General features: G+C 45.1%; 1 protein-coding gene across 1 annotated transcript in view; it reads left to right on the forward strand.

Annotated features, from left to right (window-relative positions):
* The window catches only part of LOC115180341 (transcription factor E2F7), a 47,802-nt gene that overhangs the window by 14,501 nt on the left and 11,508 nt on the right, over window positions 1–21,793 (forward strand). The window contains exons 5-10 of the mRNA XM_029742357.1: window positions 11,125–11,373; window positions 12,870–13,028; window positions 13,425–13,562; window positions 14,031–14,198; window positions 15,194–15,281; window positions 16,398–16,767. Coding sequence (XP_029598217.1) covers window positions 11,125–11,373; window positions 12,870–13,028; window positions 13,425–13,562; window positions 14,031–14,198; window positions 15,194–15,281; window positions 16,398–16,767 — 1,172 coding nt within the window. The remainder of the gene's footprint in view (window positions 1–11,124; window positions 11,374–12,869; window positions 13,029–13,424; window positions 13,563–14,030; window positions 14,199–15,193; window positions 15,282–16,397; window positions 16,768–21,793) is intronic.

A 21,793-nucleotide genomic window follows, 5' to 3' on the forward strand; every position in this document is an offset into this window, starting at 1 on the left:
CCAGGTTGTAGTATAAACCACTGCACCTTCCAGAATAGCACCAGGTTGTAGTATAAACCACTGCACCTTCCAGAATAGCACCAGGTTGTAGTATAAACCACTGCCCTTCCAGAATAGCACCAGGTTGTAGTATAAACCACTGCACCTTCCAGAATAGCACCAGGTTGTAGTATAAACCACTGCACCTTCCAGAATAGCACCAGGTTGTAGTATAACCACTGCACCTTCCCGAATAGCACCAGGTTGTAGTATAAACCACTGCACCTTAGCACCAGGTTGTAGTATAAACCACTGCACCTTCCAGAATGCACCAGGTTGTAGTATAAACCACTGCACCTTCCAGAATAGCACCAGGTTGTAGTATAAACCACTGCACCTTCCAGAATAGCACCAGGTTTGTAGTATAAAACCACTGCACCTTCCAGAATAGCACCAGGTTGTAGTATAAACCACTGCACCTTCCAGAATAGCACCAGGTTGTAGTATAAACCACTGCACCTTCCAGAATAGCACCAGGTTGTAGTAGCAAACCACTGCACCTTCCAGAATAGCACCAGGTTGTAGTATCAACCACTGCACCTTCCAGAATAGCACCAGGTTGTAGTATCAACCACTGCACCTTCCAGATAGCACCAGGTTGTAGTATCAACCACTGCACCTTCCAGAATAGCACCAGGTTGTAGTATCAACCACTGCACCTTCCAGAATAGCACCAGGTTGTAGTATCAACCACTGCACCTTCCAGAATAGCACCAGGTTGTAGTATCAACCACTGCACCTTCCAGAATAGCACCAGGTTGTAGTATCAACCACTGCACCTTCCAGAATAGCACCAGGTTGTAGTATCAACCACTGCACCTTCCAGAATAGCACCAGGTTGTAGTATCAACCACTGCACCTTCCAGAATAGCACCAGGTTGTAGTATCAACCACTGCACCTTCCAGAATATCACCAGGTTGTAGTATCAACCACTGCACCTTCCAGAATAGCACCAGGTTGTAGTATCAACCACTGCACCTTCCAGAATAGCACCAGGTTGTAGTATCAACCACTGCACCTTCCAGAATAGCACCAGGTTGTAGTATCAACCACTGCACCTTCCAGAATAGCACCAGGTTGTAGTATCAACCACTGCACCTTCCAGAATAGCACCAGGTTGTAGTATCAACCACTGCACCTTCCAGAATAGCACCAGGTTGTAGTATAAACCACTGCACCTTCCAGAATAGCACCAGGTTGTAGTATAAACCACTGCACCTTCCAGAATAGCACCAGGTTGTAGTATAAACCACTGCACCTTCCAGAATAGCACCAGGTTGTAGTATAAACCACTGCACCTTCCAGAATAGCACCAGGTTGTAGTATCAACCACTGCACCTTCCAGAATAGCACCAGGTTGTAGTATCAACCACTGCACCTTCCAGAATAGCACCAGGTTGTAGTATAAACCACTGCACCTTCCAGAATAGCACCAGGTGTTGTAGTATCAACCACTGCACCTTCCAGAATAGCACCAGGTTGTAGTATCAACCACTGCACCTTCCAGAATAGCACCAGGTTGTAGTATCAACCCACTGCACCTTCCAGAATAGCACCAGGTTGTAGTATCAACCACTGCACCTTCCAGAATAGCACCAGGTTGTAGTTATCACCCACTGCACCTTCCAGAATAGCACAGGTTGTAGTATCAACCACTGCACCTTCCAGAATAGCACCAGGTTGTAGTAGTATAAACCACTGCACCTTCCAGAATAGCACCAGGTTGTAGTATAAACCACTGCACCTTCCAGAATAGCACCAGGTTGTAGTATAAACCACTGCACCTTCAGAATAGCACCAGGTTGTAGTATAAACCACTGCACCCTTCCAGAATAGCACCAGGTTGTAGTCTAAACCACTGCACCTTCCAGAATAGCACCAGGTTGTAGTATAAACCACTGCACCTTTCCAGAATAGCACCAGGTTGTAGTATAAACCACTGCACCTTCCAGAATAGCCACCAGGTTGTAGTATAACCACTGCACCTTCCAGAATAGCACCAGGTTGTAGTATAAACCACTGCACCTTCCAGAATAGCACCAGGTTGTAGTATAAACCACTGCACCTTCCAGAATAGCACCAGGTTGTAGTATAAACCCTGCACCTTCCAGAATAGCACCAGGTTGTAGTATAAACCACTGCACCTTCCAGAATAGCACCAGGTTGTAGTATAAACCACTGCACCTTCCAGAATAGCACCAGGTTGTAGTATCAACCACTGCACCCTTCCAGAATAGCACCAGGTTGTAGTATCAACCACTGCACCTTCCAGAATAGCACCAGGTTGTAGTATCAACCACTGCACCTTCCAGAATAGCACCAGGTTGTAGTATAAACCACTGCACCTTCCAGAATAGCACCAGGTTGTAGTATCAACCACTGCACCTTCCAGAATAGCACCAGGTTGTAGTATCAACCACTGCACCTTCCAGAATAGCACCAGGTTGTAGTATAAACCACTGCACCTTCCAGAATAGCACCAGGTTGTAGTATCAACCACTGCACCTTCCAGAATAGCACCAGGTTGTAGTATCAACCACTGCACCTTCCAGAATAGCACCAGGTTGTAGTATCAACCACTGCACCTTCCAGAATAGCACCAGGTTGTAGTATCAACCACTGCACCTTCCAGAATAGCACCAGGTTGTAGTATCAACCACTGCACCTTCCAGAATAGCACCAGGTTGTAGTATCAACCACTGCACCTTCCAGAATAGCACCAGGTTGTAGTATCAACCACTGCACCTTCCAGAATAGCACCAGGTTGTAGTATCAACCACTGCACCTTCCAGAATAGCACCAGGTTGTAGTATCAACCACTGCACCTTCCAGAATAGCACCAGGTTGTAGTATCAACCACTGCACCTTCCAGAATAGCACCAGGTTGTAGTATCAACCACTGCACCTTCCAGAATAGCACCAGGTTGTAGTATCAACCACTGCACCTTCCAGAATAGCACCAGGTTGTAGTATCAACCACTGCACCTTCCAGAATAGCACCAGGTTGTAGTATCAACCACTGCACCTTCCAGAATAGCACCAGGTTGTAGTATCAACCACTGCACCTTCCAGAATAGCACCAGGTTGTAGTATCAACCACTGCACCTTCCAGAATAGCACCAGGTTGTAGTATCAACCACTGCACCTTCCAGAATAGCACCAGGTTGTAGTATCAACCACTGCACCTTCCAGAATAGCACCAGGTTGTAGTATCAACCACTGCCCCCTTCCAGAATAGCACCAGGTTTGTAGTATCAACCACTGCACCTTCCAGAATAGCACCAGGTTGTAGTATCAACCACTGCACCTTCCAGAATAGCACCAGGTTGTAGTATCAACCACTGCACCTTCCAGAATAGCACCAGGTTGTAGTATCAACCACTGCACCTTCCAGAATAGCACCAGGTTGTAGTATCACCACTGCACCCTTCCAGAATAGCACCAGGTTGTAGTATCAACCACTGCACCTTCCAGAATAAGCACCAGGTTGTAGTATCAACCACTGCACCTTCCAGAATAGCACCAGGTTGTAGTATCAACCACTGCACCTTCCAGAATAGCACCAGGTTTGTAGTATCAACCACTGCACCTTCCAGAATAGCACCAGGTTGTGAGTATCAACCACTGCACCTTCCAGAATAGCACCAGGTGGTAGTATCAACCACTGCACCTTCCAGAATAGCACCAGGTTGTAGTAGCAAACACTGCACCTTCCAGAATAGCACCAGGTTGTAGTAGCAACCACTGCACCTTCCAGAATAGCACCAGGTTGTAGTATCAACCACTGCCACCTTCCAGAATAGCACCAGGTTGTAGTATCAACCACTGCACCTTCCAGAATAGCACCAGGTTGTAGTATCAACCACTGCACCTTCCAGAATAGCACCAGGTTGTAGTATCACCACTAGCCACCTTCCAGAATAGCACCAGGTTGTAGTATCAACCACTGCCACCTTCCAGAATAAGCACCAGGTTGTAGTATAACCACTGCACCTTCCAGAATAGCACCAGGTGTAGTATCAACCACTGCACCTTCCAGAATAGCACCAGGTTGTAGTATCAACCACTGCACCTTCCAGAATAGCACCAGGTTGTAGTATCAACCACTGCACCTTCCAGAATAGCACCAGGTTGTAGTATCAACCACTGCACCTTCCAGATAGCACCAGGTTGTAGTATCAACCACTGCACCTTCCAGAATAGCACCAGGTTGTAGTATCAACCACTGCAACCTTCCAGAATAGCACCAGGTTGTAGTATCAACCACTGCACCTTCCAGAATAGCACCAGGTTGTAGTATAAACCACTGCACCTTCCAGAATAGCACCAGGTTGTAGTATAAACCACTGCACCTTCCAGAATAGCACCAGGTTGTAGTATAAACCACTGCACCTTCCAGAATAGCACCAGGTTGTAGTATAACCACTGCACCTTCCAGAATAGCACCAGGTTGTAGTATAAACCACTGCACCTTCCAGAATAGCACCAGGTTGTAGTATAAACCACTGCAACCTTCCAGAATAGCACCAGGTTGTAGTATCAACCACTGCACCTTCCAGAATAGCACCAGGTTGTAGTATCAACCACTGCACCTTCCAGAATAGCACCAGGTTGTAGTATCAACCACTGCACCTTCCAGAATAGCACCAGGTTGTAGTATCAACCACTGCACCTTCCAGAATAGCACCAGGTTGTAGTATCAACCACTGCACCTTCCAGAATAGCACCAGGTTGTAGTATCAACCACTGCACCTTCCAGAATAGCACCAGGTTGTAGTAGCAAACACTGCACCTTCCAGAATAGCACCAGGTTGTAGTAGCAACCACTGCACCTTCCAGAATAGCACCAGGTTGTAGTATCAACCACTGCACCTTCCAGAATAGCACCAGGTTGTAGTATCAACCACTGCACCTTCCAGAATAGCACCAGGTTGTAGTATCAACCACTGCACCTTCCAGAATAGCACCAGGTGGTAGTATCAACCACTGCACCTTCCAGAATAGCACCAGGTTGTAGTATCACCCACTGCACCTTCCAGAATAGCACCAGGTTGTAGTATCAACCACTGCACCTTCCAGAATAGCACCAGGTTGTAGATCAACCCACTGCACCTTCCAGAATAGCACCAGGTTGTAGTCAACCACTGCACCTTCCAGAATAGCACCAGGTTGTAGTATCAACCCACTGCACCTTCCAGAATAGCACCAGGTTGTAGTATCAACCACCTGCACCTTCCAGAATAGCACCAGGTTTGTAGTATCACCACTGCACCTTCCAGAATAGCACCAGGTTGTAGTATCAACACTGCACCTTCCAGAATAGCACCAGGTTGTAGTATCAACCACTGCACCTTCCAGAATAGCACCAGGTTGTAGTATTCAACCACGCACCTTCCAGAATAGCACCAGGTTTGTAGTATCAACCACTGCACCTTCCAGAATAGCACCAGGTTGTAGTATCAACCACTGCACCTTCCAGAATAGCACCAGGTTGTAGTATCAACCACTGCACCTTCCATAATAGCACCAGGTTGTAGTATCAACCACTGCACCTTCCAGAATAGCACCAGGTTGTAGTATCAACCACTGCACCTTCCAGAATAGCACCAGGTTGTAGTATCAACCACTGCACCTTCCAGAATAGCACCAGGTTGTAGTATCAACCACTGCACCTTCCAGAATAGCACCAGGTTGTAGTATCAACCACTGCACCTTCCAGAATAGCACCAGGTTGTAGTATCAACCACTGCACCTTCCAGAATAGCACCAGGTTGTAGTATAAACCACTGCACCTTCCAGAATAGCACCAGGTTGTAGTATAAACCACTGCACCTTCCAGAATAGCACCAGGTTGTAGTATAAACCACTGCACCTTCCAGAATAGCACCAGGTTGTAGTATAAACCACTGCACCTTCCAGAATACTAGCACCAGGTTGTAGTATAAACCACTGCACCTTCCAGAATAGCACCAGGTTGTAGTATAAACCACTGCACCTTCCAGAATAGCACCAGGTTGTAGTATAAACCACTGCACCTTCCAGAATAGCACCAGGTTGTAGTATAAACCACTGCACCTTCCAGAATAGCACCAGGTTGTAGTATAAACCACTGCACCTTCCAGAATAGCACCAGGTTGTAGTATAAACCACTGCACCTTCCAGAATAGCACCAGGTTGTAGTATAAACCACTGCACCTTCCAGAATAGCACCAGGTTGTAGTATAAACCACTGCACCTTCCAGAATAGCACCAGGTTGTAGTCTAAACCACTGCACCTTCCAGAATAGCACCAGGTTGTAGTCTAAACCACTGCACCTTCCAGAATAGCACCAGGTTGTAGTCTAAACCACTGCACCTTCCAGAATAGCACCAGGTTGTAGTATAAACCACTGCACCTTCCAGAATAGCACCAGGTTGTAGTATAAACCACTGCACCTTCCAGAATAGCACCAGGTTGTAGTATAAACCACTGCACCTTCCAGAATAGCACCAGGTTGTAGTATAAACCACTGCACCTTCCAGAATAGCACCAGGTTGTAGTATAAACCACTGTACCTTCCAGAATAGCACCAGGTTGTAGTATAAACCACTGTACCTTCCAGAATAGCAACAGGTTTTAGTATCAACCACTGCACCTTCCAGAATAGCACCAGGTTGTAGTATCAACCACTGCACCTTCCAGAATAGCACCAGGTTGTAGTATCAACCACTGCACCTTCCAGAATAGCACCAGGTTGTAGTATCAACCACTGCACCTTCCAGAATAGCACCAGGTTGTAGTATCAACCACTGCACCTTCCAGAATAGCACCAGGTTGTAGTATCAACCACTGCACCTTCCAGAATATCACCAGGTTGTAGTATCAACCACTGCACCTTCCAGAATAGCACCAGGTTGTAGTATCAACCACTGCACCTTCCAGAATAGCACCAGGTTGTAGTATCAACCACTGCACCTTCCAGAATAGCACCAGGTTGTAGTATAAACCACTGCACCTTCCAGAATAGCACCAGGTTGTAGTATAAACCACTGCACCTTCCAGAATAGCACCAGGTTGTAGTATAACCACTTGCACCTTCCAGAATAGCACCAGGTTGTAGTATAAACCACTGCACCTTCCAGAATAGCACCAGGTTGTAGTATAAACCACCTGCACCTTCCAGAATAGCACCAGGTTGTAGTATAAACCACTGCACCTTCCAGAATAGCACCAGGTTTGTAGTATAAACCACTGCACCTTCCAGAATAGCACCAGGTTGTAGTATAAACCACTGCACCTTCCAGAATAGCACCAGGTTGTAGTATAAACCACTGCACCTTCCAGAATAGCACCAGGTTGTAGTATAAACCACTGCACCTTCCAGAATAGCACCAGGTTGTAGTCTAAACCACTGCACCTTCCAGAATAGCACCAGGTTGTAGTATAAACCACTGCACCTTCCAGAATAGCACCAGGTTGTAGTATAAACCACTGCACCTTCCAGAATAGCACCAGGTTGTAGTATAAACCACTGCACCTTCCAGAATAGCACCAGGTTGTAGTATAAACCACTGCACCTTCCAGAATAGCACCAGGTTGTAGTATAAACCACTGCACCTTCCAGAATAGCACCAGGTTGTAGTATAAACCACTGCACCTTCCAGAATAGCACCAGGTTGTAGTATAAACCACTGCACCTTCCAGAATAGCACCAGGTTGTAGTATAAACCACTGCACCTTCCAGAATAGCACCAGGTTGTAGTATAAACCACTGCACCTTCCAGAATAGCACCAGGTTGTAGTATAAACCACTGCACCTTCCAGAATAGCACCAGGTTGTAGTATAAACCACTGCACCTTCCAGAATAGCACCAGGTTGTAGTATCAACCACTGCACCTTCCAGAAAGCACCAGGTTGTAGTATCAACCACTGCACCTTCCAGAATAGCACCAGGTTGTAGTATCAACCACTGCACCCTTCCAGAATAGCACCAGGTTGTAGTATCAACCACTGCACCTTCCAGAATAGCACCAGGTTGTAGTATCAACCACTGCACCTTCCAGAATAGCACCAGGTTGTAGTATCAACCACTGCACCTTCCAGAATAGCACCAGGTTGTAGTATCAACCACTGCACCTTCCAGAATAGCACCAGGTTGTAGTATCAACCACTGCACCTCCAGAATAGCACCAGGTTGTAGTATCAACCACTGCACCTTCCAGAATAGCACCAGGTTGTAGTATCAACCACTGCACCTTCCAGAATAGCACCAGGTTGTAGTATCAACCACTGCACCTTCCAGAATAGCACCAGGTTGTAGTATCAACCACTGCACCTTCCAGAATAGCACCAGTTGTAGTATCAACACTGCACCTTCCAGAATAGCACCAGGTTGTAGTATCAACCACTGCACCTTCCAGAATAGCACCAGGTTGTAGTATCAACACTGCACCTTCCAGAATAGCACCAGGTTGTAGTATCAACCACTGCACCTTCCAGAATAGCACCAGGTTGTAGTATCAACCACTGCACCTTCCAGAATAGCACCAGGTTGTAGTATCAACCACTGCACCTTCCAGAATAGCACCAGGTTGTAGTATCAACCACTGCACCTTCCAGAATAGCACCAGGTTGTAGTATCAACCACTGCACCTTCCAGAATAGCACCAGGTTGTAGTATCAACCACTGCACCTTCCAGAATAGCACCAGGTTGTAGTATCAACCACTGCACCTTCAGAATAGCACCAGGTTGTAGTATCAACCACTGCACCTTCAGAATAGCACCAGTTGTAGTATCAACCACTGCACCTTCCAGAATAGCACCAGGTTGTAGTATCAACCACTGCACCTTCCAGAATAGCACCAGGTTGTAGAATCAACCACTGCACCTTCCAGAATAGCACCAGGTTGTAGTATCAACCACTGCACCTTCCAGAATAGCACCAGGTTGGTAGTATCAACCACTGCACCTTCCAGAATAGCACCAGGTTGTAGTATCAACCACTGCACCCTTCCAGAATAGCACCAGGTTGTAGTATCAACCACTGCACCTTCCAGAATAGCACCAGGTTGTAGTATCAACACTGCAACCTTCCATAATAGCACCAGGTTGTAGTAGCAACCACTGCACCTTCCAGAATAGCACCAGGTTGTAGTATCAACCACTGCACCTTCCAGAATAGCACCAGGTTGTAGTATCAACCACTGCACCTTCCAGAATAGCACCAGGTTGTAGTATCAAACACTGCACCTTCCATAATAGCACCAGGTTGTAGTAGCAACCACTGCACCTTCCAGAATAGCACCAGGTTGTAGTATCAACCACTGCACCTTCCAGAATAGCACCAGGTTGTAGTATCAACCACTGCACCTTCCAGAATAGCACCAGGTTGTAGTATCAACCACTGCACCTTCCAGAATAGCACCAGGTTGTAGTATCAACCACTGCACCTTCCAGAATAGCACCAGGTTGTAGTATAAACCACTGCACCTTCCAGAATAGCACCAGGTTGTAGTATCAACCACTGCACCTTCCAGAATAGCACCAGGTTGTAGTATCAACCACTGCACCTTCCAGAATAGCACCAGGTTGTAGTATCAACCACTGCACCTTCCAGAATAGCACCAGGTGTAGTATCAACCACTGCACCTTCCAGAATAGCACCAGGTTGTAGTATCAACCACTGCACCTTCCAGAATAGCACCAGGTTGTAGTATCAACCACTGCACCTTCCAGAATAGCACCAGGTTGTAGTATCAACCACTGCACCTTCCAGAATAGCACCAGGTTGTAGTATAAACCACTGCACCTTCCAGAATAGCACCAGGTTGTAGTATAAACCACTGCACCTTCCAGAATAGCACCAGGTTGTAGTATAAACCACTGCACCTTCCAGAATAGCACCAGGTTGTAGTATCAACCACTGCACCTTCCAGAATAGCACCAGGTTGTAGTATCAACCACTGCACCTTCCAGAATAGCACCAGGTTGTAGTATAAACCACTGCACCTTCCAGAATAGCACCAGGTTGTAGTATAAACCACTGCACCTTCCAGAATAGCACCAGGTTGTAGTATAAACCACTGCACCTTCCAGAATAGCACCAGGTTTAGTATAAAACCACTGCACCTTCCAGAATAGCACCAGGTTGTAGTATAAACCACTGCACCTTCCAGAATAGCACCAGGTTGTAGTATAAACCACTGCACCTTCCAGAATAGCACCAGGTTGTAGTATAAACCACTGCACCTTCCAGAATAGCACCAGGTTGTAGTATAAACCACTGCACCTTCCAGAATAGCACCAGGTTGTAGTATAAACCACTGCACCTTCCAGAATAGCACCAGGTTGTAGTATAAACCACTGCACCTTCCAGAATAGCACCAGGTTGTAGTATAAACCACTGCACCTTCCAGAATAGCACCAGGTTGTAGTATAAACCACTGTACCTTCCAGAATAGCACCAGGTTGTAGTCTAAACCACTGTACCTTCCAGAATAGCACCAGGTTGTAGTCTAAACCACTGTACCTTCCAGAATAGCACCAGGTTGTAGTCTAAACCACTGTACCTTCCAGAATAGCACCAGGTTGTAGTATAAACCACTGTACCTTCCAGAATAGCACCAGGTTGTAGTATAAACCACTGTACCTTCCAGAATAGCACCAGGTTGTAGTATAAACCACTGTACCTTCCAGAATAGCACCAGGTTGTAGTATAAACCACTGTACCTTCCAGAATAGCACCAGGTTGTAGTATCAACCACTGTACCTTCCAAAATAGCACCAGGTTTTAGTATAAACCACTGTACCTTCCAGAATAGCACCAGGTTGTAGTATAAACCACTGTACCTTCCAGAATAGCACCAGGTTGTAGTATAAACCACTGTACCTTCCAGAATAGCACCAGGTTGTAGTATAAACCAAGCCATGTCTGAGACTATGAGGAAAGTCAAGATGCAGCCAGACATGATCTACTGCATCATTAAATCCTGTTGAGGTACCTTAGTTAGAGCTTTGTTCTATAATCAGCTCACATAACAGAACACTGAAATCATGTTGCTGACCCCAGTCTGACCTGTCCCCGGTGTCTGTCTGTCTTTAGGGGTGGAGCGGCGGCGGATCTACGACATCGTAAACGTCCTGGAGTCTCTGATGATCGTGGGGCGCGTGGCTAAGAACCAGTACGTGTGGTACGGGCGCCGCCGCCTGGGGTCCACCCTGGCCCAGCTGCAGGGGATGGGCAGGCAGCAGCGCTACCACCTGCACATGGAGCAGGCCGGGGAGGGCGGTCACAGAGAGGGAGCCACCACACACACCCCAGAGGAGGGAGGGGAAGGAGACTCCAGCTGTGGTGAGAGCAGAGTAGGGGGAAATTGCCCCTAGACGCTGACCTTGGGTTAGTTTTACGTAGTCCTAAAGGGACAATCTGCGATTGCTACATCAGGGGCGGCTGATGGACACAGGGTTGAATTATAATTTGGGATGTGTGACTGAAGCTAGAAGTTTGGTGTCAATCATGCATGTATGTCAATGGGAGATTTGGAGTGCCTTCAATGCTCCGTGTGCAACTTAAGTTTGGATTTGTTTGGATGTGCAGGGTGTGTGTTTGACAAAATTATTTTGTCCGATTTTATGTCTAAAATACAGGAAATCTGATTACTGAAGGTTAGGTAAACTGTAACAAGATACTTTCTAGACCGCAATGTATTCTGGTCAACCGTCTCCATGATAGGAGAAGGGTGAAGTTGCCCCTAGACACTGATCTTGGGTCAGTGTTGCATTTTCCCCACTAATGGTTAAGGTTAGGATTGGGGGGGGGCTTCTCACAACAGGTAACGGATCACTTCTACCCTGTGTTGTTATTAGTCAAACAGTCTGGTTAATTAACTTCAGCGGGTGTTTGGAGATTACTAGTTAATATGTGCCACATCAGAAGCTCAGCCGCCAAGCTTCGCTTCTGTCGCCGTTCCTCTGCTGTCATCTCCCAGTTGTATTAGTGATCCATCACATTGACAAGGAGCGCTTGGTCATCACACACAGTAACACAAAGAATCCCATCAGCCTTGATAAACCCGTGAGGCCCTGCCCCCTACCCTCGTCTCCATGACGATGAGGAATGCTTTCATTGACTTGGGCTTAAAGGCAAATTCTTTTTTATTTAACCTTTATTTAACTAGGCAAGTCAGTTAAGAACAAATTATTATTTACAATGATGGCTACCCCGGCCAAACCCGGACGACACTGGGCTGTGTTTCAACGTGGCTAATTAGCTAACTAGGTAGCTGCATGTAGCTAGCTAACAGAATCCAAAGCTACTGTTCCCTAGAGAGGCAGTGGTTGCCAGGGATCTGGCGTCCCCTCCTGCAGAACACTAGGCCTGCCACTTCCCGTCATAAAGTGTCCCTTTGGTGTCACCCCCAGGGAGAGGAGGGCAGAGTCACTTTCTCTCTCTGAATAAGGAACGTTGTCGTTCGTTTTATGGTTCTGTTTGACAAGACCACCTGTTTGACAGGTAACTCAGGTCTTGAATCAAATTTCCATCGCTCTCTGTAACATGGACCATAAAGTATTATTATTATAGGAGGAGCGTGTGACATGCTGTAGGTCAGATTCAAACCCATGCTGACACTGGTATGTAACTGCTGTCGGCAGCACTAGGCACTAGACCATACTAGCCACTGCAACGTCCTATTCATTAGTGCACACCATCGCAAAACGTTTTGCAACGGAAAAGCAAAAACAAGTTTGGGTAGTTCCCTTCCTGTTTCTGTCCATTTTCTTCCGTTTGCCACTAAGTGAATGGGACCCAGTATTCCCTTTAGCTTTGTTCTGCTTGTCTGTTTGCAGCGGCCGCCAGCACGAGGAAAGACAAGTCCCTACGCATCATGAGTCAGAAGTTTGTCATGCTCTTCCTGGTGTCCAGGACCCAGACGGTCACTCTGGACGTGGCCGCCAAAATCCTCATCGAGGAAAGCCAGGACCCCGCCAGCCACAGCAAGTACAAAAGTAAGCACCCTATTTACCTACATAGTGCACGACTTTTGACCAGAGCTCATAGGGATCTTGAAGGTTTTGCCGTGCAGTCAAAGAGCCTCTGACACAACATCAAGTCCAGGTAGCCCCTACCTGTTTCAGTCAGTTTCTTCCCTTTGGGGCCTAATGATCACAACCCAGCCACCAAATAGCTGCAGGTTGAGTTTCCCCTAGTACAGGCCTAGGATCAGCTTCTCCTCTAATAATCCTAACCTTAAAAATGAGTGGGGTAGATGCAAAACTGACCCAAGATCAGCGTCTAGGGGCAACGTCACTGTACACCACAGATACCCCCAGACATCCCTCCCATTGGCCTTTTTACTGTGGTGTTGGATCAAAATGATACATCTGATTAGAATCTGTCTTCAGCTAAGGTTCGGAGGCTGTATGACATCGCCAACGTCCTGACGAGTCTGGGATTGATCAAGAAGGTCCACGTCCGGGAGGAGAGGGGGAGGAAGCCTGCGTTCAAATGGATCGGCCCAGCAGACTTCCACAGCAGCCGTGGTAAGATTGAATTGAAATGATTTGGGTAGTGAACAATACAGCCAGATTTGGATCCCCAGAGGACAGCACTTAAAAGCATTCATTAAAACACCTTTCACAGTGGTCCTCGGTGGTAAAACAAATAACATCACTCCCATATTGGTTCAGAAGGGCATCAGCTCAGTACTTCATAGGGAGACTATCTATTAAACAATATTACAGTAAATGGAAATGGATTCATTATACATTTATAATGGAACTCTTCACTACTACTAAAACTAATCATAAACCTGTCTACTGACCAAGACTAACAGGCTCTGGGATGAATTTCTCCTAGGCACAGATCTAGGATCAGCTTCCTCTCCTCCTATCCTAGCCTTAACTATTAGTGTGGAAAATGTTAAACTGACCCAAGATCAGTGTCTAGGGGAAACTTCACCCTACTCCTACTGACACACAGAACTCACTGACCACTCTGTTTTTCAACAGAGGACTCTGAGGCTGTGGCGGCCATCGCTCTTCCGGAGGCCATCGCTCTTCCGGGCGGCAGGAAACAGAAGCTGGCACGCCATGCCTCCTTCAGTGTGGTGCCCACCTCCGTGGCCAGCCAACGCCGCGTCAACTCGGCGCCCAGCAGCCCACGCAGAGAGGTCACGGGTAAGGAGTCAGGACAGACAGCTCACATCACAACTGGTTCCCAATGACTCAGTGGGTTAGAGCACATAGCTGTCAACTGTCAACCAACTACTAATCTGTTGATATGCTAGGGTTACAGGTCGGGTTCAGACTTAGGTTAGGTTAGGGTTACAGGTAGGGTTCAGACTTAGGTTAGGGTTACAGGTCGGGTTCAGACTTAGGTTAGGGTTACAGGTCGGGTTCAGACTTAGGTTAGGGTTACAGGTAGGGTTCAGACTTAGGTTAGGGTTACAGGTCGGGTTCAGACTTAGGTTAGGGTTACAGGTCGGGTTCAGACTTAGGTTAGGGTTACAGGTCGGGTTCAGACTTAGGTTAGGTTAGGGTTACAGGTCTGGTTCAGACTTAGGTTAGGGTTACAGGTAGGGTTCAGACTTAGGTTAGGGTTACAGGTCGGGTTCAGACTTACGTTAGGGTTACAGGTCGGGTTCAGACTTAGGTTAGGGTTACAGGTCGGGTTCAGACTTAGGTTAGGTTAGGGTTACAGGTCGGATTCAGACTTAGGATAAGGTTAGGGTTACAGGTCGGGTTCAGACTTAGGTTAGGTTAGGGTTACAGGTAGGGTTCAGACTTAGGATAAGGTTAGGGTTACAGGTAGGGTTCAGACTTAGGTTAGGGTTACAGGTAGGGTTCAGACTTAGGTTAGGGTTACAGGTAGGGTTCAGACTTAGGTTAGGTTAGGGTTACAGGTCGGGTTCAGACTTAGGTTAGGTTAGGGTTACAGGTAGGGTTCAGACTTAGGTTAGGTTAGGGTTACAGGTAGGGTTCAGACTTAGGTTAGGTTAGGGTTACAGGTCGGGTTCAGACTTAGGTTAGGGTTACAGGTAGGGTTCAGACTTAGGTTAGGTTAGGGCAAGCAGCTAGTTAGCTGAACATCTACCAACCGTCTATTTGGGACCATTCAAATAAAGTAATACTTATAAATGTAATTAACTCACGTCTCCCTCGGTTCTGTCCAGGTCTGCTTCCCCAGTCAGTGGACTATTCCAGAAGGTGTGTGAGCAACAGCGCGGTGTGCCGGCTGCAGTTTGGAACCACTGTTACAGGGTAAGTAGAACACACACGGAAGGAGGCTCACTCACACACACACACACACACACACAGACACACACCAAACCCCCCAGGCTGCTACAAATCCTGTTCCTAATCACGCCATCACTTTTCATACGCCATCCAGTGGTAATAACCTTAGATTTACTGTAAACAATCTTCAACTTCTGTGTTGCATTTCATGATCTATTACACTGATGGCCAGCCTGTTGCCAAGGACTAGCTTGTTGGTTGAATGTAATGACACATCAGGTCCACTGGTATACTACAGGGCTGCCATGTGAATAAAATACTTTTGACCAGAGCCCTATGGGAGCCCTATGTGCCCTGGTCAAAAGTAGTGCACTATATAGTGAATAGGAGGCCATTTGAGACACGTCCTATGTGGTGATTTAGTTGGAGCTCAGGAACAGGAAACTGGGCCCTTAGAGGAAGTGATGCGTGTAAATGACCAGCCCCAGAGGCTCCGACTTGGAGTTGTTAATAGGCCTGGCTGAAACTCTCCGCAAACTGTTATTGGTCCACGTCTCACAGTTCATTTCATTTCTAAAAGGTGGTTTTCGTAATGGTTGGCTTTGAGTTTTTACTCTTACCCTTACCCGGTTTCTGACCATTTCTACTAGGAATGTGGTGGCTATTTCACCGGTGGCCAAGCCACAGCCGTCTCAAGGCTGTTGCTGCTCTAAGTGTTTTTGGAGTGGGGGGGAGGAGGGGAGGAGGCGAGTAAGGTCGCTGGTTCCAAACTGCTGAAAGGGAGGTTTTTTGTTGTATTTTTTACAATTGAAATCTTGTCTGGCTAATGCACCATCACCACTGTCTTGTGTTTCTGGCAAAAATATGATTTAAGGATTTTACTACTATATGTTTCTACATTCTAATGTCCCGTCTTTTTTTATAAACAGTATAATGCAGGGGTGTGAAACTCAGTTCTTCGAGGACCGTGTCCGATTAAGACCTAGAGAGTTCCTAACTAATTCATATCATTCATTGGAGCGAAGACCTGCAGATACTCGGCCTCTCCAGGAAATGAATTTGACAGCCCTGCTACAGAGCATTTGCTTGGAGAGAATGACAGAAACATATGTCTAAGTTGGTTCCTCTCTGTCTTTGCAGTGTCTCCCACCCCAGCGGCAGACTTCAGAGCCCCACCCACAGTGACGGCAATTCCCTGCTCTGCTCCCCGGGCCTAGCCCCCCTGGCCGTGCCCGTCCACCCAGAGGGTTCATACGTGGGACCCCTGTCCCCACAACCCCCAGCATTCTCCCCCCGTCCCCACCACATGGCCTATCTACCCAGCCTGTCCCAGGCCTCGGTGGTCATGCTGTACGGAGGTCCGGCGTCGCAGGATGGGCTTGATCGCTTGACCACGGAAGTTCAAAGGTCACCCGGGTCAGGGTCCAGAGAGAGCATCCTGGGGAAGAGGAAGAAGGATGAAGGAGTGGAAGAGAAGAGGGAGTCGCCTGAGACGGAGCTATCTGAAAAGGTGAGTTTGTGGAGAAAACGTGAAATCCACAGATGTACTGTGGATCTCTGATTGACCATAAGCCTGACACGCTTCAAGTAGTCGGTGTCCATATTTCCACACTGTACCTAGGATCAACTCTGACCTTAGATCACTGTCGATCATCCTCCTGCTAGACCAATCACAGTAATGTATGATCCATATTTAAAGGGGAAGTTCAGTGTTTTACTACTTAACGATAGAGGGTTCATCACCCTGAAAGTTGAGAAAAACGAAACTTCCCCTTTTAATTAGAAGCGTGGTGATTTGACAACCGACGAGACAGGTCAGGGAGAGCGACGCTTCATACTGTAACGTCTCAGGCCCAGATTCCATCAGATCAAGCGTTAACCGGCGATAGTGGACACCCTCATAGCTGATGTTTTGGCGGTGTCGGAGGTGGAACTGCATTGGCGCTGGCAAATCGGTGAGCCGCTGCTCTTGATCATTGTCACGGAGCCACACCGTCCCACTCACGTTAAAGTTCAGAAGGAGAAAGTGTAGGCTACATAGACATAATGAGGAGTTCTATCAGTGTTCAATCTTGTAAACGAGGCTTCATGGGATTCTCATAATGAGACTCCGTGCAGCCAATGGCAATGTCCGCTTTAGGTATAGTGATGTGAGCTGCTTGTGGATTTGACAGCTCTAACGCAGTTCCACCTCAGACACCACCAAAACAATCTCTATGCCAATGTCACATAAAGCAGATCTGATTGAATAGAACCCTCAGTCTTAATAACACTGCTTGGTTTCCAAGGTGACCAGTACACTCTTTATGCATTGTTAATAATGAGCTTCCCAATGATGCCCTTTTGTTATTTATAAGAGTGACTCACACACTGATACGACTGCTGGGAAGACACACACACACACACACACACACACACACACACACACACACACACAGAACTGCCTGTCTGCCTGGACACTCCAGTTAGACCCACTCTAACGATCACAGTCACAGTACATAACCTTGTCCTCTGTTGGTTTCATTCAACATGTGTACTGGAAGTATCTGTGTCGCTTCCTATATGGAACCCTATTTGCTATATAGTGCACTACTTTAGACCAGGGTCTATAGGGTAGTGCACTATGAAGGGAATAGGGTGCCACTTGGGACTCAGTCCTGATCTTGGGAAATAGACAAACAAATGGTTTGTCTATGTACGGGAATGTTTTCTCCAAGGAGGGGAGTTTCATTTTCCTCCACGGTTGTGTCCCAAATGACACCCTGTTCCCTATGGGCCCTGACCAAAAGTAGTGCACTATATAGGGAATAGGGTGCCATTTTGAGAGGCAGCCCATGATTTTGTGAGGTTCATTACATGTGAAGGTGAAAGACATAACTCAGAAGAATGTGCTGTTTATGTTCAGAGATCTCTTCATAATGAAAAGAGGTTTCCTCCAAAGTTGCGTAGCAACATTATACTGATTGATTAGATTCGAGAGCTTCTGATGATGATATGAAGACATTGAAGTAGTAGAGGACATTATTATGATATGAAGACATTGAAGTAGTAGAGGACAGTATGATGATATTGAAGTAGTAGAGGACAGTATGAAGACATTGAAGTAGTAGAGGACATTATGATGATATGAAGACATTGAAGTAGTAGAGGACATTATGATGATATGAAGACATTGAAGTAGTAGAGGACAGTATGAAGACATTGAAGTAGTAGAGGACAGTATGAAGACATTGAAGTAGTAGAGGACATTATTATGATATGAAGACATTGAAGTTGTAGAGGACAATATGATGATATGAAGACATTGAAGTAGTAGAGGACAGTATGAAGACATTGAAGTAGTAGAGGACAGTATGATGATATGAAGACATGGAAGTAATAGAGGACAGTATGAAGACATTGAAGTAGTAGAGGACATTATGATGATATGAAGACATTGAAGTAATAGAGGACATTATGATATGAAGACATTGAAGTAGTAGGGGACAGTATGATATGAAGACATTGAAGTAGTAGAGGACAGTATGAAGACATTGAAGTAGTAGAGGACAGTATGAAGACATTGAAGTAGTAGAGGACATTATTATGATATGAAGACATTGAAGTAGTAGAGGACAGTATGAAGACATTGAAGTAGTAGAGGACAGTATGAAGACATTGAAGTAGTAGAGGACATTATGAAGACATTGAAGTAGTAGTGGACAGTATGAAGACATTGAAGTTGTAGAGGACATTATGATGATATGAAGACATTGAAGTAATAGAGGACAGTATGAAGACATTGAAGTAGTAGAGGACAGTATGAAGACATTGAAGTAGTAGAGGACAGTATGATGATATGAAGACATTGAAGTAGTAGAGGACATGATGATATGAAGACATTGAAGTAGTAGAGGACATTATTATGATATGAAGACATTGAAGTAGTAGAGGACAGTATGATGACATTGAAGTAGTAGAGGACATTATGAAGACATTGAAGTAGTAGAGGACATTATTATGATATGAAGACATTGAAGTAGTAGAGGACAGTATGAAGACATTGAAGAAGTAGAGGACAGTATGAAGACATTGAAGTAGTAGAGGACAGTATGAAGACATTGAAGTAATAGAGGACAGTATGAAGACATTGAAGTAGTAGAGGACAGTATGAAGACATTGAAGTAGTAGAGGACAGTATGAAGACATTGAAGTAGTAGAGGACATTATGAAGACATTGAAGTAGTAGAGGACAATATGAAGACATTGAAGTAGTAGAGGACAGTATGAAGACATTTAAGTAGTAGAGGACATTATTATGATATGAAGACATTGAAGTAGTAGAGGACATTATGAAGACATTGAAGTAGTAGAGGACAGTATGATGATATGAAGACGTTGAAGTAGTAGAGGACAGTATGAAGACATTGAAGTAGTAGAGGACAGTATGAAGACATTGAAGTAGTAGAGGACAGTATGAAGACATTGAAGTAGTAGAGGACATTATGAAGACATTGAAGTAGTAGAGGACAGTATGATGATATGAAGACATTGAAGTAGTAGAGGACAGTATGAAGACATTTAAGTAGTAGAGGACATTATTATGATATGAAGACATTGAAGTAGTAGAGGACATTATGAAGACATTGAAGTAGTAGAGGACAGTATGATGATATGAAGACGTTGAAGTAGTAGAGGACAGTATGAAGACATTGAAGTAGTAGAGGACAGTATGAAGACATTGAAGTAGTAGAGGACAGTATGAAGACATTGAAGTAGTAGAGGACATTATGAAGACATTGAAGTAGTAGAGGACAGTATGATGATATGAAGACATTGAAGTAGTAGAGGACAGTATGAAGACATTGAAGTAGTAGAGGACATTATGAAGACATTGAAGTAATAGAGGACAGTATGAAGACATTGAAGTAGTAGAGGACAGTATGAAGACATTGAAGTAGTAGAGGACAGTATGAAGACATTGAAGTAGTAGAGGACAGTATGAAGACATTGAAGTAGTAGAGGACAGTATTATGATATGAAGACATTGAAGTAGTAGAGGACATTATGAAGACATTGAAGTAGTAGAGGACAGTATGATGATATGAAGACGTTGAAGTAGTAGAGGACAGTATGAAGACATTGAAGTAGTAGAGGACAGTATGAAGACATTGAAGTAGTAGAGGACAGTATGAAGACATTGAAGTAGTAGAGGACAATATGAAGACATTGAAGTAGTAGAGGACAGTATGAAGACATTTAAGTAGTAGAGGACATTATTATGATATGAAGACATTGAAGTAGTAGAGGACATTATGAAGACATTGAAGTAGTAGAGGACAGTATGATGATATGAAGACGTTGAAGTAGTAGAGGACAGTATGAAGACATTGAAGTAGTAGAGGACAGTATGAAGACATTGAAGTAGTAGAGGACAGTATGAAGACATTGAAGTAGTAGAGGACAGTATGATGATATGAAGACATGGAAGTAATAGAGGACAGTATGAAGACATTGAAGTAGTAGAGGACATTATGATGATATGAAGACATTGAAGTAATAGAGGACATTATGATATGAAGACATTGAAGTAGTAGGGGACAGTATGATATGAAGACATTGAAGTAGTAGAGGACAGTATGAAGACATTGAAGTAGTAGAGGACAGTATGAAGACATTGAAGTAGTAGAGGACATTATTATGATATGAAGACATTGAAGTAGTAGAGGACAGTATGAAGACATTGAAGTAGTAGAGGACAGTATGAAGACATTGAAGTAGTAGAGGACATTATGAAGACATTGAAGTAGTAGTGGACAGTATGAAGACATTGAAGTTGTAGAGGACATTATGATGATATGAAGACATTGAAGTAATAGAGGACAGTATGAAGACATTGAAGTAGTAGAGGACAGTATGAAGACATTGAAGTAGTAGAGGACAGTATGATGATATGAAGACATTGAAGTAGTAGAGGACATGATGATATGAAGACATTGAAGTAGTAGAGGACATTATTATGATATGAAGACATTGAAGTAGTAGAGGACAGTATGATGACATTGAAGTAGTAGAGGACATTATGAAGACATTGAAGTAGTAGAGGACATTATTATGATATGAAGACATTGAAGTAGTAGAGGACAGTATGAAGACATTGAAGAAGTAGAGGACAGTATGAAGACATTGAAGTAGTAGAGGACAGTATGAAGACATTGAAGTAATAGAGGACAGTATGAAGACATTGAAGTAGTAGAGGACAGTATGAAGACATTGAAGTAGTAGAGGACAGTATGAAGACATTGAAGTAGTAGAGGACATTATGAAGACATTGAAGTAGTAGAGGACAATATGAAGACATTGAAGTAGTAGAGGACAGTATGAAGACATTTAAGTAGTAGAGGACATTATTATGATATGAAGACATTGAAGTAGTAGAGGACATTATGAAGACATTGAAGTAGTAGAGGACAGTATGATGATATGAAGACGTTGAAGTAGTAGAGGACAGTATGAAGACATTGAAGTAGTAGAGGACAGTATGAAGACATTGAAGT

Source organism: Salmo trutta, chromosome 40 (assembly GCF_901001165.1).
Source record: "Salmo trutta chromosome 40, fSalTru1.1, whole genome shotgun sequence".
Classification (NCBI taxonomy): domain Eukaryota; kingdom Metazoa; phylum Chordata; class Actinopteri; order Salmoniformes; family Salmonidae; genus Salmo; species Salmo trutta.